This window comes from Phytophthora ramorum, assembly GCF_020800215.1.
Source record: "Phytophthora ramorum isolate Pr-102 chromosome Unknown Phyram_PR-102_s0008, whole genome shotgun sequence".
NCBI lineage: Eukaryota > Oomycota > Peronosporomycetes > Peronosporales > Peronosporaceae > Phytophthora > Phytophthora ramorum.
Genome location: NW_027150654.1, coordinates 982,987 through 1,006,032, shown reverse-complemented (window position 1 = coordinate 1,006,032; position 23,046 = coordinate 982,987). Strand labels below are relative to the sequence as shown.

Sequence of the window (23,046 nt, the reverse complement as noted above, 5' to 3'; positions counted from 1 at the left end):
GTACATCTTGCTGCAGTACCAGCCGAAGTGACAGCCAAACAGACGGCATGTCTGTTTGTCGACATGGTGTTTAGACACCATGGGATGCCACTCGACATCGTGTCGGATCGGGATCCGCGCTTTACAGCGCGATTCTGGCAAGAAGTGTTTACACTTCTTGGGACACAGCTGTCCATGTCGACTGCGGATCATCCGCAGACCGACGGACAAACAGAGCGTGTCAACCGCGTGCTGGTTGACACCATGAAGAGCTACGCGCACTCGTTCCATCAATGGAGCGACTGCTTGCCGATGGCGGAGTTCGCCATCAACAACTCGGTGCATGTCTCGACAGGACACACACCGTTCTACGTGAATGCCATGAGGCACCCACGCGTACCGAGCGTACTCGGTGCGGTAGCTCCTTCCTTAAGTGGGGGAGGGTATCCGGTTAATTCGAAACAACCGGATAAGCACGCTGATACAAGCAATGTATCAGCTGTGACGACTCGCGCACGTACTGCGCGCAGTCATAGCGACGACAAGACAGTGTCTACGACGGGCGTAGACACTTTAAACGACAACGAACATCACGCGCAGGCCGGGCCTGCTGCGAACAAGGAGCACGAACTGAACCAGGGGTTCAGCTCGGATGCAATGGACTTTGTCCAGCGTCGACAAGCCGTAATTCGGTTTGTCCAAGATGCAATAGCAGCTTCTGTCGATCGACAGAAGCTGAATGCCGATAACACCGGCAGGGGAAACACAAATGAATTCAAAGTTGGTTCATTAGTTCTGTTAGCTACGCAGAACCTAGCTAAACGTGCAGTTTCCGATTTCGGAGCAAGCAAGCTTGCTCCGCGCTTCATTGGGCCATTCACCGTGTTGGCGAAGCATGGCAACGCGTACACACTGGACATACCGTCCAGCATGCGCTTGCACCCAACGTTTTACGTTGGGCGACTGAAGCCGTACGTGCAGCACGAGTCACCTACGTCTGGTGACTCGCCAAAGCGCTCTCGAGCGCGGCGACGCGCTTCAAGGCGCCAGAGAGCCTCGTCCCGACCTCGACCTTTACGTTCGAGGTCGTCTGCGCAACCTCCGCGAGCTGAGCCTTCAACAAGCTCAGCTCCTGACGCAGAGCAGCGAACTGCGACGCTTGGAGACGCTCAACAGCCTCCAAACGAGACTCAAGGTTTGGTTGACCAAACCCGGGGCGTCTACCCGCCCCCCCCCCACCCCCGTTGCGAGACGCACGCGGGGCAACTCGCTGGATCGTCCAGCGAATTGTTGGTCATCGGAACCAGACCCGAGGTCCGGTTCATTTTCGTATTCGTTGGAGAGGATTTCCTCCCCAACACGATACGTGGGAATCACGGAATGTCCTGATGGAGGACATTCCGGAAATGGTGACGGCGTACGAAGGCCGCCACCTCCGCCGAAGGGCGTAAAACTTGGGCGAGCGCTGTAGTCGCCTACAGCACTAGAAGACGCCTACGCCTGAAAACTGGCGTGCAGGGTCTTGAGGTCGTCAGGTACACACATGGACGTGTACCCGTTGACGTCCCGCTCAGTGATGCGTACTGCTCTGGGGTAGCAGTACTCACAAGCACTGTCGTAAGGCACTGCGCAAGGAAGTCCGATACCGACTGCACCATGGTGCAGTCGTTCAAGTTTACCACGCTTCGAGAATTTCTCGTAGCGCTCCCGCGCCTGGCTAATCCGGTCGCGATAGCCAGCGGGGTTCTTGTTGAAGTTTTCAACAAAGGCACTCCAACTTTGACAAAGTGCCTGCCACTCGGGCACTTTGCTTCTGCGAGAAGTCTTCTTGCTCGCAAACCATCGGAGCTCATGGAAGAGCCCGATGTAGTAGTCGCGCCTTTGATTCGTTAACGGATCAAAGTGTACTCGCTTCGCGACGTCATCGTCAACGATGGCGTTGCACGAATACAGCGCGTATAGATTCGGTGGCGCGGTCGCACCGAATCGGCTGCCGATCTCAGACTGAGACGGCATCCACGGCTCGCGCACTGGCTCAGTGTGCGAGGCCGCAACAACAGCGGATGGAGCAGAGTCATCTCCATCCCGCGGAGTCGTCAAGGCTCCAGCGGCAGCGAGCGGTGTTCCACTGCCGCTGCGCGAACGCTTCGAGCTCGAAGCGTTCGAGTCGTCCTCGCGTGGACGACGCAGACCCACATTGGGGTCAGTGTGGCCCGGAGACAAGGTGTCCTTGTCTCCTTCGAGTTCCCCCTCCTCGACTTCGCTTCCGTAGTCGAGGGGAACTCCCTCTCCACCCGGAGAGTAGATACCCACTCCGGTTTCGACAGCAATGATCTTGCCTGTCTTGTTTCGGATGGCATGTTTCTCATGCCATCTCGAGTGGTATCCAGCAACAGAAAGGCGACTCTCTGTTGCCGCGCTTGTCGGCATCGCCGTCGAGGCGATGCCAGTAGCGGTCGTGGCTGAGGCAGCGGCCGTCGTCGCCTTGGAGGCGACGACAGCACTTGCTGTTGCCAAAGCGGCCGGCGTCTTGGACGAAGACGTCGTTGGCGTGCTCATTGGGAATGAGCACGTGTTCTCCCGAAGAAAATACGGATTGACGTGTCGAGACCGGCACGTCAAATCCTAACGGGGGGATGGTGTAGCGGGGCTACACATTCGGTTCACCTCCTACCTTAGTGCAACATGCACTAAGGCATACATTCAGGTGACCACCACAGGGTGGTCCACATTCATAGCAAAAGGCATATGACTGGTAGAAAGTAACACCTTTCTACCAATGAGAGTCATTCAATAGATAGGGGTTCTGCCAGCCATCCAATGGCAGAACCTCTCATTAGAAATATCAGTTTTAGGAGGAAACCCCATTTACAATCAATACAGTTCTCATTTACCATCAAAGCTTTCGTTTGGTTCATTTATCTAGGTTTAAGTATACTTGTGGATACAAGTATACTGAACTTAAGTAAATTACTCCTACGCTTCCTCCTACACGTGCGCACACGTGTAAGCTTAAGTAGTGGGTCTAAGCAGACCCATTACACGCCGCCACGGGGTAAGAATAAAGGTACTGCTGTACCTCGAGCAGCATCAGGGCGATAAGAATTAAAAATTAATAGGCGCGGAGACGTACACACGCGGCGAGAGCAGGTGGTACACACACAGTCTCGTTCAGACGCCTTGCCCGGGCCCACGTCCTTGTGATTGGCTTGCCACCTTGATTCCTTGATCGGTACGCGGGTCCTTAGGCTCGACGTGGCGCTGGCGGACTTCTACTGCTGGTGTTGGGGGCACACGGGCTCCCTGGTCGATTTTTGTCTTGCTGGGGTGGCTCCAAATGCTGAATGCCAGCAGAGCACGTGGCAAGTGATTGGTGGTTGTACGGTGTCACTAAAGAAGTCTAAATGCCATAAAACTGACCTTGGTTGTTTACCTGTCTGACAGTTGGAATTTTGACGGTATGAACACGCACACAATGATACAGCGTACCAACTGTTCTGACAGCAGCGTCGGTACTTCAAGCATTACAGTAGTGTGCTAGTCAATATCACTATTTGAAATACAAGAGTATATTGAAATCAAGTTAAAACTGTTAGTGGTAATTACGCCTAGATGTCTGTAAAAAGAATAAAGACGCTTGGTAAAAACTTTTTTAAAATCGGACATGTAATACAATATTTCTTTACGCGTCTTTACCACCACTGCTTTACTTGGACGTTGTCTGAGCTGGCTTTGTGAGGGATCATGACGAAGCCCCCCCCCTCCGTGGAGAAGGTTCGCTCCCAAAATTCGGATCTTGTCCAACGAAGCACTCTTCGAAAAAGTGGACCACACAACGGTAGGTCGTCGTCAGTAGTTCGGTAGTACTATACTACAGTATCAATAGACGGAAGGTCTGAGCAGTGCTACTACTGGCGAACTACTGGTAGTAATCAGAAGAATAGCCGTTACTACCAGGCCCCTGTGGTGACGGTAATGTAGACTCCACTAACGCTTTATAGTAGGCAGGGTATACTACAGGTAGAGCGCAATAGTACGCCGAAGTCATCAATGCCTTGTCTATTTCTGACAATACTGGAATTTAGAACGCGTTTAGGTTTTAGTGGGCATAAATTCAAAGTTGTTCGTGAAGTTTGATCCCTAGATATAGCGTGCATTTCAGATTTGGAATATCAACTCAGGTGTGGGATTAATTCTTCCATGAAGTTCTAATCCCAAATGATGAAGGTTTCAAACAGCTTTCGCTGAGATGGTCGGGACATTTTTATACCTTGTTACAATGCCGTCCACAAACCAAACTGATCCCAACCTCAAAAACTACCTTCGGGTGTCACTAATTTTCATGCGCACTTTATTATTCACTCTGGTGTCCGAGGCGCTTGTCATTGATTTTCATGCACACGTTATTATTCACTCTGGTGTCCGAGACGCTTGGGCGATCAGAGCCAGCCAGCATGTTGAGTTTGTAGTTTGTATTAGTACCAAGACCACTCCACTGGACGGATTCAGTATTCTCATCTTTGTGTTTCATTAAGATACCGTGGATGCACGATCAACTCGATTATCGAGCGCTCAAGACTCTTCGGTCCAGTGTCCTTAGAAAGAAACGATTGCGAGTGAGTGTTTATTCAGGATGAACGTGCTGTTTTGCCAAGTTCTCATCTGTCTATTACGCTGTCCTGGTCTACCCCTTCACTACCAACCACTACCACGAAGCCGCCAATCTAACTCTTGCCAAAACCTTCTACTCGTCTTCGTGGCGCACCTGGATGTGGTACTCCTCAAGCTGCTCAGGCAGCACAGGGCCCGGAGCGTTTGTCATCAGTTCGTTGCCCGTGGACGACTTCGGGAACGCGATCACGTCGCGCAGACTCGGTGCTCCGCACAGAATAGCAACAAGACGGTCCAGACCCAGTGCGATGCCGCCGTGGGGCGGAGCTCCGTGGCTGAGAGCTTGGAGCAAGTGCTCAAAACTCTGGCGCTGCAGCGTTGGCAGCTCCAGGACATCTTCAAACACGGCTTGCTGCAGCTTGGCCTGGTGAATACGAATGGACCCTCCACCGAGCTCCCAGCCGTTGCACACGATGTCGTAGTGCTGTGCGGTAATTTCCAGCAACTTCTCGGCGATCTCCGGGTCATCAAGCAAACTTTTCTTCTCATCTCTCGCTGCGGCCGCCCCTGCCAAAATCTCATCCAAAATCACTGCGTCATCGGCACGAGGGGAAGTGAAGGGGTGGTGCGTCGCCGAGAGCGAAATCTTGTCGCCACTCTCCAGAATGTTACCATCGTCGTCCTCGCTGCGCTCAAACATGGGGAAGTCGATTACCCACAAGTGATGGAAGTTGTTCGGGTCCAGCTCTTCCTGCAAGAAGCCCTTGGCGTACAACAGCTGCGATGTGTGCGTACGCAGACGTCCAAGCAGGGTGTTCACGTCATGGTACGAGCCGGCAGAGAAGATGAGGACGTCGCCCTCTTCAGCATCAAGGCGTTCGTTGATCTGGCCAATCTCTGAGAGGGACAGCTTCTTTGCTAACGAAGACTTCCACTGCTTTCCACCCTCCACCTTCACGACAAACGCGCCAACCGACTTAGACGAACGCTTGGCCACCTTCTCCAATTCATCCATGTCCTTACGCGAGAACCCGCCGCTTGCCAGGGACTTGGCATTGATGCCACGAACCACTCCTCGCTTGTTGCGGATCTTAGGGTTCTTGTTGGCGAGAGCCGTCTTGAACGGTGGGAACTCGCATCCGTCCAGTAGATCGCCCACGTCCTTCAGCTCGATACCGTAGCGCGTATCAGGCTTGTCGACGCCAAAGCGATGCATCGCTTCATCAAAAGCCATGCGAACGAACGGGCGGTCAGGAAGCTCCTTATGCGCTGCCTTCCAGATTTGCTTCACCAGACGCTCCATAAGGTTCATGACATCCTCGCGGGTGACGAACGACATCTCCAAATCAATCTGCGTGAATTCCGGCTGCCGGTCTGCACGGCCACCCTCATCACGGTAGCACCTCGCGAGCTGGAAGTACCTGTCCAACCCGCCCACCATCAGGAGCTGCTTGTACTGCTGCGGACTCTGTGTCAGCGCGTAGAACTGTCCCTCGTTGCGTGTCGGCACCAGGAACTCTCGTGCACCTTCGGGCGTGCTCTTGAACAGCGTTGGCGTCTCAATCTCCAGGAATCCCTCCGAGCACAGGAAGTTGCGTGCTGCGAGCGAAATCTGCGAGCGCACCACAAGGTTCTGCTGCAGTGCCGGGCGACGGAGATCCAAGTACCGGTGCCGCAGTCTCGTGTCCTCATTGGCCACTTCCGAGCCGGTGGACACTTGGATGGGGAGGTTCACGCACGAGTTGAGCTCTGCGATCTCGTCCACGACCACCTCCACGGCGCCCGTGGCCATCTTGTCGTTGCGCATGTTGGCCGGTCTGGCACGCACGACGCCCGAGGCCTGCACCACCGACTCGGGGCGGATCTTGCTCACCACGTCACCTGCAACAACCAACTGGCACGGTGAGCGTTTGTAGTCCCCAGAGCTTTAAAAAGCGATAGCTACGCACTGAATTGCTGCAAAAAATCCTTCTCCAGCACGAGCTGCGTCACACCGTGGCGGTCGCGCAGCGACAGGAACGAGATGGGGCCGAATGGACGGATGGCGTCCACCCACCCGCTCAGCGTCACGCGCTGGCCGTCGTGCTGTTCCTGGCGCAGCTCTCCGCACGAGTGCGTCCGGAACGAGCTGAAGGAGCGCGCAGCCAACAGTGCGCGCGTCGACGCCGCGTGGTGCAGCCTGCAGCAATCATGACGTATAGTGAGATATCGCGGTCTAGTGCGTTGTTTGCTAGTGTCATACCTCCTGGCGAGCATTTCTGCTTGGGGTCCGATCTGTGTGTGCGGTGACGAATGTTTTTGATGGATGAAGGCGGTGTGGTGGACGTAAATTGTACACCATGTCAACATGATGTAGCCATGTTGCGACCGTTGCGGAGGCCCACCAGCCATTTCGTGTGTCAATATGGTGGGAACGGGCGTGTTTGTGGCGGCGGCGCGGGGCGTCGTGGCGACGGCGCGCAACTCGACGGTGTTCGTGCTGCCAGTGGCCGCATCGATCACTCAGAAATTGCTGCGGTTCGAGGTGCTACAAGGCGCGGACGGCGCGGCCGAGACTCCGGAGGACGTGGACGAACCCAGGGAGAGCAAACAGAAGCAGGCCACGCAGCCCACGCTGCCGGCCAACCGCATCACGGCCATGGAGCTGTTTCAACCGCAGGGCTCCGATGTTTTAGCGCTTCTCCTGCTCGTGGACGAGCGCCGTCTAGTGCACTACGAGCTGGACCTGGCGGCCAAGACGCTGCTGCTCAAGGCTTCGCGCTCGGTGCCTCGTAGCGCCACTTGCATGACCGTGGGTCACTTGACGCTGCCCAATGGAGAGACCAAGTACGCGGTGGTGGTGGGCCAGAAGACGGGCGAGGCCGTGGCTGTGCCCTTCCCTGACGTGGACCGCGACCTCAAGACGCTGCTGGGCCACACGACGTCCATGGTCACCCACGTGGCTGTGAACCACGACTCGTCGTTGCTGCTCACGGCGGATCGCGACGAGAAACTGCGGGTGTCACGGTTCCCGAACGCCTCGATCATTGAGAGCTACTGTCTGGGCCACGCTGCCAGTCTCACCAAGGTGGCGTGCAGTGCGGTGACGCCGCAGCTTGTGGTGTCGACGTCCATGGACAACACGCTCAAGCTGTGGGAAATGACGACTGGCAAGCTGCTGGCATCAGAGACGCTGCTTCCAGGTGTGGAGGTGTCATTGGCGCCTCTTGATGACGACGCTAGTGATGACAGTGGCCGCAAGGCTGCCAAGAGCTTGCTGAGCGTGTCGCTGGCGATTTGCCCCAAGACGAACGTTGTGGCGGTGCTCGTGAACTACCAGCACGCGCGGTTCTTCGAGATTGTGGCTGCAGATGGAGCTCACACCCTTAAGGAGGTGGTGATCCCCAACGAGGACATGCAGTCGCTGCTTGCCAACAAGCCCTGCGAGCTCCTGTTCACAGAGGAGGAAGTTCTTGCCGTATCGTACAAGAAGAGCCCGTTCCTGCAGATGTATTCGTTCTCGAAGGGGGAGAGCAAGAGGTTGTCGCCTGTTGAAGGCACAGCGACTGCCGCGTTTAACGTGTTCCGGGGTGCTGCTGCAACGATAGGTGGGTGTACAAGATTGGCGCTTTGCAAGGTATGCGGCTGTGCTAATGCGTGTTGCTTCTCTTTCGCTACTGCAGAATTGATCGACGACGAGGAGAAGGCTCTGGATGTGCTCGAGGACGGCCTGAAGAAGAAGAAGGCGCGGACTGGCGAGTGGAACAAGAAGGTGCCTGGTGAGAATTAATCGAGTATTCGCTTGAGCTGCTTAGGTGATGTGTATTGCGGTTGTTGCTTGTGGTGTTGAGATTTTTCGCCATGATGCCATGATGCCTTGATTCAACGGCGAGAAACTGCTTCCGCTGTGGGCACCCGCTGCGAGCACGTTTCGTTTGGCGTTCAGCAACTGCTTCTAGACATGTTGGTCAGTGAGCAGCAGCTCGGAGAACTCTCGTCCACCAGACATCAGCACCCGTACCCAACGAAGCACGCTGATCATGGGGTGGTGGAAACTGCTCGCCCGCACTCAGCCGCGCTGGCGAAAGCTGTAGAGTAGCAGAGCGTGTGCCGATTCCCATGTCAACCTCAAATCGTGAGCCTGACGCGAAGCAGCTTGGCTTGGTTGTGCAAGGCCCCTTTTATCGTCCTGGCTATCAATTTCACGCCGGCGCGATGCAATCACGGTAAGGTGTTCAGCGCTTTCGCGGGCAGTTCTCCGCGAAGCACGTACGTGGCGCCGCGTTATACTGAGGTATCGGCCTGGATGATGATGCCTGCCACGCCTGGGGAGCCCGCAACTACCGTAGGCGACGAACTCCAGCATGGTTCTTTGAACAGCTCAACACGACCAACTCAACACCAAATGCCAAGTGCCATGTTTGTAAGCTTAAAGGTTATACGCTACTCCCCTGTCCGTCGAGGGTTCTGGCCGACGTCTTGCTCGTCGCTCGGGGCTTGCTAGGTGCCCTTATAAACAAATATCAATAAGGAGCTGCTCGCACGCAGCCACTGGGGCTCCGCACCGAACTTACACCGCGATCTTGGGGCCAATCACGGGCACATAGCTCAGCGCCGTGAAGGTCACACCCTTGACCGTGCCGTACGTGGACGACGAGGCGTGCACCACCTGCGTCTTGGTGTAGTCGGCCACACCGGCCACCGTGTTGTACACAGCCGAGGACGCGTTCGACACCTTCTCGGTCGTGTAGTCCTTGGCCTTGGTGGCGGTGTGCACCGTCTTGCCCACGGCGCCCGACACGGTCTCGCCCGTCTTCTTGACGACATTCGAGGCCACGCCCACGGCTTCGTCCTTCTTCTTGAGCGCGAACTGTTGGCCACTGTACAGCGTCGTGGCCACGGACGAAATAGTGGCGTCCACCCTGTCGTCCAGGGCGTTGAGGCCCGGGCCGACCCACGCCTCGTCGATCTCGTGCAGCGACTTGCCACTCACCTTCTCCACGACCGTGTTGGCCGTGGTCTCACCGAAACGCGCGAACGGGGCCACCACGCGGAAGCTCGTGGTGTAGTTGTACACGTTCTTGGACGTGTCGTAGTAGTAGGTCACGCGCATGAACCACGGGCGGTGCGTGTCCAGCTTGGCCAGCGTCGTGGCGTCCGACTCCCAGTCCGCGCTGTACGCGAGCAGCGCCGTGCTGGGCAAAGCCTTGGCCCCGAACGTGAACGTCATCTTGCGGTTCTGCGGGCTGTGCAGGTACTCGGCCAGCGACTTCTCCGTGCTCACGAGCGGCTTCTTGGTCTTCTCATGCAGCAGCTGGATCGTGAGCTTGGCGTCGGCCGCCGCGTCCTTCACGCGCAGCGTCGCGTGCTCGTCGATGGCCGCGTCGTGCTTCTTGAACTTGGTCACGTACTCGCTCTTGCCGATGGCGAAGCGCACGGCCAGCCTCTTAGTCGCGTACTCCTCCTCGCCGAATGTGGCCTCGATGCCGTGCACCTTGATCGAGAGCGTTCCGGACGTCGGCATTGTGAGCTCGCGGTCTAAATTGGAAAGTGAGTGGGTGCGTGGGTGACGACGGCAGAGAGCCCCATAATTTAACGCAGAGAACCGCCCACTTCAACTTTGGAATCTGGCGACGGTGGACGATCTGGTCCTCTGGCGGCGACCGAAAGTGTGATGCACCGCGCGCGTCAATCGAATTCGGATCGAGCCCAGTCTATAGACCCTCTCTGTCTTGACTGAGAATGCTCGTGGACGTCGTGCGGACACTGACCTCGGTGCTCGCGCGGATGCCGTTCATCGGCGCTTTAGTGTTCGAAGGTGATGGCCAGCGAGTGTGTTCGTGGCCAGCGATACGTATAGTAGTTAAGGCGAAAGCCCACCGGAACGCAAGTGGCGATCGGATGCCGTTCACACGGGGTGCGACGCCACTTTCCGCTTCGCCTCGTAACCGCAGGGCGATTGCGCTGCTGCTGCCGCACGACGGGCTCCGCGCTGCCCGCCGAGAAAACCGTGGAAAGCGAGCAGTCAGCCAGCGCAGAGCAGCGCTGCAATCCCGAGCATTTGGGAATACTGCTGCAGACTGCTGTGCGTCAGGCTCGGGATCCGCTTGCCGGCGGCGTGTCAAACAACCGTCACAGTACTGCGGCGGCACGGCAACATGTGCCAGCGACGCTGGCCCCACCGTTACCCAGCTAGGACTTGGCTTGGAGGCAGACACGCACCTGCAGCTGAGCGTCGAGCGAGCAGTTTCCGCCGGCCCTTTGCCAATCTGAAGGGCCCACGGCCACCGACGGTCCACAGAGCAGCAACTTGCTCTCCTGGACGCCAAACCAAGCTCGACAAGGCCCGTCGCGACCCGCATGACGCAGGTCCGACATCGCGATCATCGTCATTGTGGCACCGCGTTCGAGTCCAGCGGCCCTGATGATTGCAGGCAGATTGCTTGCTTGTCCTTCTCACCGATGTGCTTGTTGTGTCGCCGCCGTCAGGCTGAGACTCTCAGCCTCGGGCCCGCGAGGATGGCTCGAGCTTGGTCCTTGTGGGTGCTGCCTCTGCTCCGAGCAGTGCTCGAGGATGGTGCAGTTGCAGTGCAACTTGCACTCGTCCGTTTTGAAGAGAAGCTCGCCTCGGAATCAAGCGAACAGCGGCTACATGAATCGCCAAATTTTGCCCCGGATGCCATGCTGCCAAACTTTGGCCCAAAGGCGCGGAGACCTGCAAGCAAGACGTCGGCAACGCGTTGAAGTCCGCCCTGCGGGCATTTCGGGGAGGAGCGTCTTCAACTGCGGGCAGCTGACTCACGGTCGTGACGCGGTCCCACTTGGCTGGCGCTCACCGCTCCTGATTCCCAACGCGGCAGCTGAGCGAGCAGAGGCAGGCAAAGGGCGCGTCTGCGGCCTGCGAGACTGCTTCACCGCGCTCGCAGACGAAGGCCCAGCGCCGGGCCGAGCAACTGCGACGCCCACGGGCAGACGCCGCGAACACTGAACAAGCGCCGCCTTCCCGCGATCACCAGCGAATATTGACCGCTGTCCACTTCACTGCAGACGCCAGCGACATTGCCGTTGCCTCTCTGAACGGCAGCTTGACTCTGCCGCGCTGACGTTGCGCCAAAGATCGCGGAGTGGCCACATTCAAGCGGACGCGGTGACGCGCCGGGCTTATTTCCCTGCCTCGCACAGGTAGCTGCATCGGGTGCAGAAGTATTGGGTTCGAGTTAAGTAGCGCGCTCGCACAAGTATCCTGCCTCCAACTGGCAAAACGACTCGGGCGACGTCAGAGTTGCACTTCAAAATCCTGTCTCTTGCGCAGAGCCGGGCCGGTTCGCAACCTCGACTCGTCTGCTCTCAAAGGATACTTTTCAATGGCTGTGACACAAAACGGTTTACATACGAACTGCACGCCAATTTTTGCCGCCCGTTAGTGAGACAGCCAACCAGCGCTCTATTATAGTTACCGTGTGCCATGAATCTCGGTCTGCGGCAGCTCTGCGCTCTGCCAGGTTCACGCCTTTAGCTTCGCTCGCCAACAGTTGGCCCAACTCGGCGGTTAGTGCAATCCGAGGTCCGTGTCCATCTGTCGCAGCATACAATCAGCAAGTTAAAAAGAGTGAAAAGGGTGGGGACAGGTGCACGCGAGAGGGCGTGGCGGGCAACCGGAAAGTTCCGCTCTGATGGCTTCGGCCGACCTCGACTGCAAACTGCTCATTTCCGATTTGGCCAGCAGAGCGACAAGTCTCGAAGGGGATCACGGATGGCGGTGTCCGGGACACTGGCCGTGAGCGGTGCGTTCTTCGAGTCTCTTTCCACTTGGCTGCTGTACACTGGGGACTGACGATTGGCTGCTCTCCTTTGCTTTACTCTGACAACAGCTCATCGGCTCGAGCTTGCCGAGGGCGGCGAGCCGGAAGCCAAGTACAGCATTCGAGTGGCTGTGGGCAACAACGCGCGCCACACCAGCTACATATCGGTGGACGACAAGATCGACGAGACCCTGCACTAGTACGTTGGCAGTTGCCGAATATGATATATGTGGCGCCCACAGATCGATTATCTAACGAGTGTTGTATGTTCTTAACTGCTACGTAATCTACCTTGATTACCACAGTGACGTGCAGAAGACGGAGGAGTCTGAGGAAGTCACGATTGAAGTGCTCCAGCAAGATCAGACGACGCCGTTGGTGTCGGACCGGCGGACGCTGCGGGAGTTCATGAAGAGCCCTCAGAACATGCAGATGACGTTCACGTTCGGCCCCAAGTCGGCGCTTAACAAGATGCAGCTGACCTTCAGCGCCGAGTGGACACCCTCCAACATGCAGCCCGAGTCGACGACGTTGGCCTCTGCGGAGACGCACCGGCCGTGGTTTATGCGCGCCTCGTACTACTACGAGACATCCAAGAACGTGTACGACTACACCACGAGCTTCCGCGTCGTCAAGCCGTTCGCTCGTCTGGGCGAAGCGACGGTGAACACGGTGCTGTCTACAGTCACGGGCAAGACGCTCTTCGACGTGGACCAGTCGCTGGTAGTGCCGGTGCTCGACTCCGTGGACAACAAGGTGGACGCTACCATCTCGGTGGCCTTCACGAAGCTCTACGAGGGCCAGCGCATGGCCGTGCGTACCAAGGACAAGGCCGTTCGCGCGGTGTCTTCGGTGGCGCACAAGACGGGCAACACGGCGGTCCGAGCGACCAACTACACGACGCACAAGGTGGCAGCGGCGTCCGGCGCGGTGTACGACACCGTATCTGGCGTGGCAGATTACGCAGGCTCCCAGGTGGTGCACGCGTCATCGTCGACCTATGGAGCGATGCGGGGTGTGACCTATTCTGTTGCAAGCCATATACCCATACTCGGGCCCAAAATACGGGCTTGAGGTGGGGAGCCGACTGTAGGTCACCCCACCTGTAACTGGAACACCATGTGAGCGCTGCTAGCAGCTCGCGTCGGAGTGCATGCGGAGGAGAAAATCAAGAAAAGAGCAGAAAAAACAAAGTGACGGGCAAGAAAAACTGAAGTATAAGCGGCGTGCGGTGAGGCGCACCAGCCGTGTGGAGGATTGACGGGAGCATGACGACGGAGAGGCGTAGCGGGCCACCAACAAGACAAAATATGTGTGCTACGTGGACGAGGACCTCCAAGCATGACGCCGGCTCCCCAACTTGTGGGGGGCACTGATAGCGAGTGCTTGGACCGCGAGGGAACGGAGAGAGGATGACCGCGGACTCGATTCCGACAGACAGGGACCAACATTTATGAAACGGAGTCCACGTAGAGAGGAAACAATGAGTATAAATTGTTTTTTCATCTGGAGCTTGCAAGTGTTCTTGGTTTGTGGTGGGGAGGCAGGCGCTCGAGTTTGGTTTGCGTAGTGCCCTTCTTCGATTGACGCTGTGCCGGTTGTGGCTGTTTGAGGACAGGTTGCACCTCGAAGATGGAGGGCAGCGCAAGGAGTTCCGGTTGCTTGACTGCCAGGAAGTGCTGCTGAGGGCCGACGATGGAGCCGGGGCGACAGATTCGACACCAGGCAATAGCCTCCGTGGCGGAGAAGCGGTAGTTCTTCATGAGGAATGCGGCGATGGTGGTGCCTGTGCGCCCAAGTCCAGCTTTGCAGTGCACGGCCACAGCCCCAGTTTCGCGCTCGCACACCTGGCAAGACACAGAACGATAGCGTCAGAGGCTGAACTGGAGAATAGCACGGCAATGGGGGGGTGGAATTGCTCGTACGCGGATGAACTTGAAGAGGATATCGTCGCTGGGGTTGGTGCCGTCAGGGAACTGCATGTCAACATGGCGGAGCCCCGCGTGGATGAAGGCCTTGCGGTCGTAAGTTGTGGTCTCGTTGAAGCGGATCACACACGTGACGCCGATGGCGCGGAAACAAGCGGCGTAGTCTCGAGCAAGTAGCGTGGCCGCCCCAGACTCGGCGTCAAGCACGATGCGTTCACGCTGCGGACCGCTAAAAGCAATGAGCTTTCCGGGTACGATCCAGTTGATGTCGCCATTCTCAAGGCAATCGAGATGATCATATTCGTCAGGAGAGAAGTCCTGGTAGCTCCAAAGCGACGTGGCTATCGCCTTTTGCACAGCTCGAGCACAGTCCAGCAGCGTGATGAAGAATGTGCACACTCCGCAAGATGCGTCTCGGAAGCCGAATGGCGGCTGAAGTTTGCCGTTGCTCAGTATTCGCGTCACGGCAGCCTCGGGTGATAGACCCCCGGCAACAACCAAGAAGATCGCGAGCAGTGTCATGGCGTTCGCGCGCTTGTGAGGGTGGTCGCTGCAGTACAGCACCACTCGTTTGTATTTTCTTGGCGTCGGCGAGATGGAGAAGTCCAATCGGGATTCCAGCTCGCGACAGAAGCGCACAGTTCGTGATAAGTGCAGAGGACCAAAGTCTGCGAAGAATCGAGCGTAGATGAGTTCGCCGTCCATGCAAATGAAGTCCTCTAGGTCATGAGCACGTCCTGCGATGGTCTGACGTTCACCCGGAGAAGTTGATGGAGTTGAAGAGAGCAACACAAAGTCAAGCTTTCCAGGGAGCAGCTCGACACGATCTCCTAGCTGATCACTCACATGACGAGTCTCCCCCACTGCGATTATTGCAGAAGTTGTCATGGTCGGCAAGTGTCCGAGTTCGCCGACATGCTGGAAACTATGTACCTCGTTCGTTTCAGCCTATTCTCGGGGAGTCTAAGTGGTTAGTTGGAAGGGATTTCTTTCCTGCGAGGTCAAGATGATGCAACGTGCCAAGGTTATGAGCTCCGCAGGCTTGATCACAGCGAAACAAGAGGTCCATGACGCGCTCAATGAGCTGGAAACTAGTTCAGGCAACACGCAGAGTGTGTATACAAGCCTCACCAACATTTATAACGCTCTAGCTGGTCATCCTCAAGCTCAACTTGCGGTGGACTCCAGTTTGGCGTCTCAAAAGACTGTTCAGTTGTTGTGTGACTTGGTGCGGTTGCACATGCATGAAGAAGAGGTGCAATGGGTCCTTGGTCGAGTCGTGGCGTTGGCGTGCCACGCTTCAATTCGCTTCCAGTGCCTGGCCGGTCAGCTCGAGATGTGGCACGAATTGCTCGCCATGCGGTCAACGCACCCTCAATCCATTCGCGTGCAGGAGGCCTCGTTGCGAGCGAGCGAGTCGCTGTTTCGCAGCAATGAATTCATCGCTGTTAAACTTCGGCCGCTACTACTCCTGGATGACTTGCTTGGCATCATGGACCGGTTTCTTCGTGTTCAAACTCCACGAAGGCGAGCACACCAACTCGTAGTGCTTTCTCTTCGCGTGCTAGTGACTCTGTACTCATCACCTCGGCCAACAGGGCTGCTGCTGTTCAATGGGGAAGGTTCGTCCGTGGGTGGCAAATGGGCGAGTGAAATCTCGAGACGTATGCTCGAAAGTTTTGCCGTTTTCAACCGCGAAGTGGACTGGATTCGCTCGTGGCTCGACATGGTTCTGCTGCTACTTCGCCAGCACGCTACCCAAACTCTCGAGAGCTTGTTCTCGCCTGATACGAACAAAACGGCGTCGTGGTGGTTCGTCGCAGTGATCGAGAGATGGCAGTCTCAACCCCAAGTAATGAGCTCGTCGTTAACTACCCTCACGTACATTTTTGCTCTACCACACAACACTCTCGCAGACCAAGAACAGATTGCACTTGCTGAAAAGTTGATTGTCGAGCAGAACCTAATGGACGTCGTGTGCACCGTCCTCGATCACTACCATAAGGTGACTTTGACTTCCCAAGGCAGCGACCAGGCAACGATGGGTGTAGAAGGCAGAACTTCTAGTCGACATGATGGTATGATGTTGGTGTTGTTGGAGGCGATTCGTCTTGTTCGGCAATGGAGCGAGCGCCCAAAGCTCCTACCACGACTTGAAACCTCGCGCAGCCTCACAACTACACTGCTGCATGTGTTGATTGAGCAGCTGCATCGGCCCACGAGACAGCCACACACAGCGCTGTCACCCAAGCATTTAGTGTTTGTGCTCGAGGCTCTGTTAGTTCTTCGGCACCTCGCTGCGAGCCCCACACTCCGCAACGCGCTCGTGATTTCCGACAAGCTACAGACGAGTCTCAGGTGGCTGAGCAGCAGCAGCAGCAGCATACCACGCCCTACGCCAGACAGCAGCTCTGTCGCACGAGGTACCTCCAGCCGATCTGCCAGCACCGCTGGATATCAAGGAGATGACGGCGACCTGGACGCGCTAGTGGCTCGAGAGACCGGGATCTTGCTCAAACTCCTCGCTCACAGTCTAGACGTAGCTCTAAAGCCGACAGCCTTGATGCGAAAAGGGACTCAACGGAGGGAGACCACTGCGATCGCGGTGGCCAGGAAGGTGGAGCACGTGAAGCTCGAGACGCTACGGGCTTACCGGTAATTCGGCTTGTCCAAGTTGAAGTGGAATGCATGTTTTTTGCTCTACAACGTTCGAAAATGTCAGTGCTGAAGCTCTCGCTCTAACATTGCCGACACCGCTAGAGTAGAGTCTTGACACGCAGCCGACTCGTCCACCGAGCACGAATCCATCCATCCAAGCCTCATATTCGTCAGGGAGTGCTGCGCGGGACCTCGCTTAGAAAAGCGCAGATCAGTGACCGAGCCGAAATCAGTGGTTTTCTTGAAATCCTGCGTGGTCGTATAGTAAGCTTTCTTTCAAGTATCAGAGGTAATCCACTTTCGAAGACATTTTAACCGAAAACGAACACTGCTCAACCAAGAAAAACGAAGGCAATTACATTGCTATACGCAGGTACATTACGACAGAAGCATCGCAATACGCAGTTACCCTAGAAGCCAAGCTGACGCCGGCGACGCCGCAAATGAAACCGTCGGACGGAGTCATTCGCGTTGATGGCATCATGGATTCCATCCGAGGCTCTGCCGGGAAAGTCGAACTCTCCTTCCATTTCTAAATTGGAGCCGAGCAAGTCGATCCCAACTGATACCCACGCAACAGCCATGCCGACGTCTGGAACGCTCAAGATCAAAGTGCACCGCATCGAGGCCACGTTCGTGGAGGGGGAGCACGCCGAGAAGCTGCACGCCCTGCGCTTCGCCGTGGGCAAGAGCGAGCATGTGACCCATTACAAGAAGCACGACGTGGCCATTGATGAACCCCTGGCTCTGCGCGTGAGGAACGCGCCGCCCGACGCCAAACTCACCATTGAGGTGTTGCAGGAGAAGCGCAAGAAGGCGCTCGTGGACACGCAGCTGCCACTGTCCGAGTTCCTCAAGTCTGGCCTGGAGCGCAAGATGACGTTCACGTTCGGCTCCAAGGCCTCGCCCAACGTGATGTTGCTCTACTTCCGCGTGGACTGGGTGCCCAACGACATGGCGGTCGCGGTGGTCGACACGCACCGTCCGTGGTTCATGCGCGCTTCCTACTACTACGACACGTCCAAGCGCGTGTACGGCTACACCACGAGCTTCCGCGTGGTGGCCCCATTCGCGCGCTTCGGCGAGAATACGGCCAACACGGTACTCTCCAAGGTGAGTGGCAAGACGCTGCTGGATATTGATGAGGCGTGGGTCGGCCCGGGCCTCAACGCCCTGGACAACAAGGTGGACGCTGGCATCTCGTCGGTGCTTACGACGCTGTACAACGGCCAGCTGTTCGCGCTCAAGAAGAAGGACGAAGCCGTGGATGCGGCCACCAAGGCGAAGGACTACACGACCGAGAAGGTGTCGAACGCCTCGTCCGCCGTGTACAACTCGGTGGCCGGCGTGGCCGACTACACCAAGACGCAGGTGGTGCACGCCTCGTCGTCCACGTACGGCACGGTGAAGAGCGTGACGTACTCGGTGCTGAGCTACGTGCCTGTGATCGGCCCCAAGATTGTGGCTTAAGTGGACGAACCGACTGCAGGTTCGGCCAAGTCGGGAGCTTCATCGGATACAAGCACTTTTGGCTGCTGGGGTGCAGCACCATCTTTTTCTTGGCTTATTATTCATTTTAGTGTTGAAAGAGCACCAGCCTGCTCATAAGCAAATGTGATCGTTTGCTTTTCAACGTGCTGGCGTGCAGCTAGATGACGCAAATGGCAAGCGATGTTTTATCTTTACGAACTCAGTTCACTGCAACCCCATTGCTTCGGCCCAACGAAACACAGCGTCGTCGTCGAGCCAAAGGAGAACCATGGGCATTGACAGCAGCACGGCAAGTGTTCCGATGTACGGTGCTGTGATGGTGGGTGCTTTGGACTTCGCGGCGAGCACCTTCAAAGTTGGGCTGCGGGCTGCGACCGAAGCAGTATTCAGTGATTGTGGAGAAACGTCGAGACCGCGGCTGGGAGCGGCATCTCTGAATATGCCTCGTGTATGCACCGCTGCAGAGACCCCGAGGATGTCAAGGCGAGTCAGCGACACAGTTGAAAGGGGCCACGTTATTCCTTCAGCCAATGCAGCAGCGACGGCATCGAAGCACGCTTGGACGTTGGTGCCATCCTTTGAAGAGCTCTCGAAGAAATTTGTAGCTCCGATGAGTTTGCAGAGCTTACGTCCTTCCTCTTCATGAACTTCTCGAGCGGCGTTCGAGACGTCACTCTTGTGCCCCACTAGAATGAGAGAGAACGCTGAGTTTCCAACGGAGGCAACTTGGTGAACTTGGATCTGCCCCACCCATCGCAGCACATTCGTGAAACTGCGTCGATCTGTGACATCGTACACCACTATCGCTGCGTCTGCGTGACGGAAGAAGGAGCTCGGTAGCCGGGCAGCCCCGAATTTTTCTTGGCCAGCAGTATCCCATAGCTGTACTTTCACCGGAGCAATGGCGCTCTTCACCACGGCCACCTTCGACAGGTAATCCTTGCGGACATGGGATGATGGAGCGTCAATGTCGGCCATTCGATGCAGGAAACTTGTCTTGCCAACGCCACTGTCACCGATCACTATCACTACACCACCAAATAGTGTTAGATGAACGGCACAAGCTCGCCCCCTAATCTGAGCGTTCATACCTTTGAAAGCTTGGCACATCTTCTTCTTCGGGTTGCTGGGCATGATTGAAAAGCCAGCACTTTGCTGCGGCGGCGATACCATGGGGCAAAAGCGAAGTTGTAGTGTGCTCGGCACTGAAAATTGCAATGTGGAAGAGGATGCAAGCAAACCTGCCGACTCGCCACTACAACAACACCGCTCTCAGATGCAAGGGCATACACATTGTATGCCATTGCATCTGTATGATACACTCATTATTGTCGACAAGCCGACGTTTCTATCATTCCACAGTCAACGCTTGCCAGTCTCTCCAGCTGGTAGGTTGGAATCGGTGTCAATGGTCTACGAGTCGCAGAAATCAAGCTCGAAAACGGCAACAACGTTCTAACGATGAGTCGTCGGGCGACCAAATACTCTCACAACTAGCAGTCCGCTCTCAAACCACTACGCCAGGGCACAGTCCGACTAGTTCTTCAGCCAAAGTATCCTTTTCGATTCGTCTCCACCGTTCCACATGCCCAGACTGGCCCACCCAAACACCAACAAACTGCAGAGTTTAGTCGAACTCGAAGCAACTTGGAATCCACAAAAAGCGAGCACAAATCGACACAGGGAAAAGGCTTTGAAAAAATGTCGCCGACCGTATCCAAGGCGGCGCCACGCTCTAATCGGCCGATAAAGTGTCGTGGTTGAAGGCGATTCACAGATGATTCCGATGACGAACATTGCTTGCGGGTCACCGCGGCACAAAGTGTACAGTCTCAGGATGGTGGTGGCTAGAACAAGGTTCGCATTTCGAAGATGAAGATCGATGCTACCGCCGAGAAGTTTTCGTTGATGGCGAACAGGTTCAAGCTGAAGTTGACATAACATTAAGTGCCCCAAAGTACTGGGACGCCAAACGCAGGTGTTCACCCGGAAGAAGAAGTTGACCACGTTCTGCCTCCTCGATGCGTGAGTGTGCTGTTGTTAGCGACTGCGATGGACATGCGTGTTTTGAAATGACCAATATCCATTCCTATGCCTCTAGTGGACAGTTTGGATAAGTTTGCAGCTACTCTTATTGTCAACACCCTTTCCTTCGCTGTTTCCCATTATTGGGTCTCATCGATAGCTACAGGGCTGTACGATTGCAGTTGGTGATGCGCCGCAAAGTGTCATGCAAAAGGGGTTTACCACCTTTCTTCCTCGGTGGCTCTGTTGACGAAATTCTTCAGTTAGGAAGAGGGCTTGCCATGAAATGTACCACCTCGCAACAACAAAATTGTACCATAAACGTTTTATTACTGTAGCTAGCTAGAGGCGCGACCAAATATCATGCAGCCAGCTCAACCTTTACTCGTCCGAGGCCTTCTGCGCCAACAGCGTCTTGATGTCCTCCTCGAACGACAGTGGGAGATCCTTGGGGGCGAAGCGCTTGAAGGGCTGACCGTTGCGGTCCACCAGGAACTTGGTGAAGTTCCACTTGACGAAGTTACCGAACGAACCAGGCAGCTTCGTCTTCAAGTACGTGAACACCGGACGAGCCGTTGCGCCATTGACGTCGTGCTTCTCGAAGAACGGGAACGTCACGTTGTACTGCTTCACGAACTCCAGGATCTCGTCGTGCGTGCCAGGCTCCTGGCCAGCGAACTGGTTGCAAGGGAACGCCAGCACCTCCAGACCCTCGGCATGGTACTTCTCGTGCAGCTGCTGCAGCTCCGGGTAGTTGGTCGGCGTCAGGCCGCATTTGCTGGACACATTCACGGCCAGCACCACCTTGCCCTTGTACTTGGCCATGGACACCTCATTGCCGGCCATGTCAAAGTCCTTGAGCTCATAGAACGACTTGATCTTGGCCGTGTCCTCCACGTTGAACACCTCGCGGTACTGCGCGCCGGCGTTGATGAACGAGTTGAGCCACTCCTCCTGCTTCTCCTTGCTCTCGGCCGCAAAGATCTCCGTGGCCTTTGGGTTGGCCAACTTGATTCCGTGGGTCATGGACGTGTCGAACTCGACGGTGGCGTCGGCCGACAGGTCCACAGTGGCCAAGGGCGTGGCCTTGTTGCTCTCTGACTCGAAGACTGCCACGTTCTTGTGCTTGTCATTGGCCTCCACGTACACGAGCTGCTTGCCACCCGTGAGCTTGGCCAAGAGGCCCGCACGCTTGCGGTGCAGGTTGCCAGCCTGGATCACGCCCTCGGTCTTGTTCTCTGTGCTCATGGTCTTCTCTGCTTCGACTTGAATGCGGCGAGGCGGATTGAGGAATGGGCGGTTATCAAAGGGGACTCGAGATAAGATTGTGCGGTGGACCACATTACATGAGACATGCTTCCACTTGCAGTGAGTATGCTGAAGGAAATGAGACCGCAGAGGTAGGACTGGCACGGTGGAGTAAGCCTCACGTGCGCAGAACGTTTGCTGCACGCTGTCAACACGCCGGTAGATGACGCCTACTATGCAGAGAACCTCTTCACTTCACGCACTTCGGAGCGCTAAAGGCCAAATGCGTTGGCATCGTGCGACACCATGTGACTACACAGCTTTTCTGGTGCGCGCAGGGTGGCTCGTCATTGATGCTGGTTGAGGTCGAGGTCGCGAAAAAGTGCTCGGTAACTCAGTTGCCATAACTGCTGCACAAAGCGGAACTCGGCGGTGGTTGGATATTTACGCGCAAAAATGAAGAGCCTGGAGTTCTCTTCGGCACTACTTGTACGAGACTGTAAACTAGTTCTTACTCGCGGTGCGCCCGGATTAAGCACTGTCAGTGGGGTCTGTTGTCAATTCTGAGTGAGGCCAATCGATCGTATAAAGAGGCTCTGCTTTTAAGATGAAGGTTCGAATCTTCGCTTGTAAACTATTTTATGAGCAGTGGGTCTCCTCGGAGCCGCTGCAAACACGAAAGTGGGCACAACAATCTACATTACGCTTTCACCTGACATGGGGACACAGGACAGATTCAGTAGTACTGAATCAGCGTGTTCACCTCGGCACCAACTTCACGCCAGCAATCGACACGAACGCCGAAGTTGATGCTTCGGACAGGTTCTCGGTCATCACCGGCAACAAAATCGTGCATTCAAGGGGCTAGTTCTACTCTGCCACGGTTTTAGAGCTTGCGACTCGGTCGTCCCACCGGCGGTATATGTACATTGGTTTATTGCTGCCAAGACCGCACGGGTACTCAATTTTTACGTTGCACCCAAGAGACTTGTTACAGGAGATATTTCGTCGCGTGGAGGGTGCTGCGAAACTTGTGGAGATCGAGGTACCTCGAAGTTCCAGCTTGGATCACGTCTACCTCTGTATAGAGGCAAATGACTGTTTTGGATCGCATTCGCTGCCGTGGATCATACATCGAAACTGCGAACCCGTCGCCTTGGAGAAAGTCATGGCTCTGCAGAAAACGTGAAATTTTCACACCTCTTCAAGCGTTGCCGCCTCGATTGAATAAGCCGTCCTGGTCTTGATGCGTGTGTATTACTTAAGTATTTGATATAGCGAAGAGCAAGTATTACGCCCCGAATGCAACAGAGCGTCAAGTTATG

The 23,046-nt window shown here is 55.9% G+C and overlaps 9 protein-coding genes across 9 annotated transcripts; 4 read left to right on the top strand and 5 right to left on the bottom strand.

The window, feature by feature from the left end:
• Positions 1-4,723: 4,723 nt before the first annotated feature.
• Positions 4,724-6,846, bottom strand: KRP23_9352 (Aspartate--tRNA(Asp/Asn) ligase; the record flags this gene model as incomplete). Its single annotated transcript, XM_067894898.1, has 3 exons — positions 4,724-6,471; positions 6,540-6,769; positions 6,833-6,846. 3 exons carry the CDS (start codon positions 6,844-6,846, stop codon positions 4,724-4,726), a joined length of 1,992 nt encoding a protein of 663 aa, XP_067742530.1.
• A 148-nt stretch (positions 6,847-6,994) lies between these two features.
• KRP23_9351 (tRNA (guanine-N(7)-)-methyltransferase non-catalytic subunit wuho) lies at positions 6,995-8,359 on the top strand (the record flags this gene model as incomplete). Its single annotated transcript, XM_067894897.1, has 2 exons — positions 6,995-8,177; positions 8,253-8,359. The coding sequence occupies 2 exons, from the start codon at positions 6,995-6,997 to the stop codon at positions 8,357-8,359; spliced, it is 1,290 nt and encodes a 429-aa protein (XP_067742529.1).
• Positions 8,360-9,139: 780 nt separating this feature from the next.
• Positions 9,140-10,093, bottom strand: KRP23_9350 (uncharacterized protein; the record flags this gene model as incomplete). The annotated part of the gene is made up of 1 exon (XM_067894896.1): positions 9,140-10,093. One exon carries the CDS (start codon positions 10,091-10,093, stop codon positions 9,140-9,142), a length of 954 nt encoding a protein of 317 aa, XP_067742528.1.
• Positions 10,094-12,322: 2,229 nt separating this feature from the next.
• Positions 12,323-13,445, top strand: KRP23_9349 (uncharacterized protein; the record flags this gene model as incomplete). The annotated part of the gene is made up of 3 exons (XM_067894894.1): positions 12,323-12,353; positions 12,441-12,570; positions 12,677-13,445. 3 exons carry the CDS (start codon positions 12,323-12,325, stop codon positions 13,443-13,445), a joined length of 930 nt encoding a protein of 309 aa, XP_067742527.1.
• Positions 13,446-13,873: 428 nt separating this feature from the next.
• Positions 13,874-15,187, bottom strand: KRP23_9348 (Dual specificity protein phosphatase CDC14AB; the record flags this gene model as incomplete). The annotated part of the gene is made up of 2 exons (XM_067894893.1): positions 13,874-14,218; positions 14,297-15,187. 2 exons carry the CDS (start codon positions 15,185-15,187, stop codon positions 13,874-13,876), a joined length of 1,236 nt encoding a protein of 411 aa, XP_067742526.1.
• Positions 15,188-15,305: 118 nt separating this feature from the next.
• On the top strand, positions 15,306-16,958 carry KRP23_9347 (uncharacterized protein; the record flags this gene model as incomplete). Its single annotated transcript, XM_067894892.1, has 1 exon — positions 15,306-16,958. The coding sequence occupies one exon, from the start codon at positions 15,306-15,308 to the stop codon at positions 16,956-16,958; it is 1,653 nt and encodes a 550-aa protein (XP_067742525.1).
• A 581-nt stretch (positions 16,959-17,539) lies between these two features.
• On the top strand, positions 17,540-18,427 carry KRP23_9346 (uncharacterized protein; the record flags this gene model as incomplete). Its single annotated transcript, XM_067894891.1, has 1 exon — positions 17,540-18,427. One exon carries the CDS (start codon positions 17,540-17,542, stop codon positions 18,425-18,427), a length of 888 nt encoding a protein of 295 aa, XP_067742524.1.
• A 225-nt stretch (positions 18,428-18,652) lies between these two features.
• Positions 18,653-19,621, bottom strand: KRP23_9345 (GTP-binding protein YPT6; the record flags this gene model as incomplete). Its single annotated transcript, XM_067894890.1, has 2 exons — positions 18,653-19,476; positions 19,540-19,621. 2 exons carry the CDS (start codon positions 19,619-19,621, stop codon positions 18,653-18,655), a joined length of 906 nt encoding a protein of 301 aa, XP_067742523.1.
• Positions 19,622-20,854: 1,233 nt separating this feature from the next.
• Positions 20,855-21,721, bottom strand: KRP23_9344 (putative phospholipid hydroperoxide glutathione peroxidase; the record flags this gene model as incomplete). Its single annotated transcript, XM_067894889.1, has 1 exon — positions 20,855-21,721. One exon carries the CDS (start codon positions 21,719-21,721, stop codon positions 20,855-20,857), a length of 867 nt encoding a protein of 288 aa, XP_067742522.1.
• Between the last annotated feature and the right edge of the window lie 1,325 nt (positions 21,722-23,046).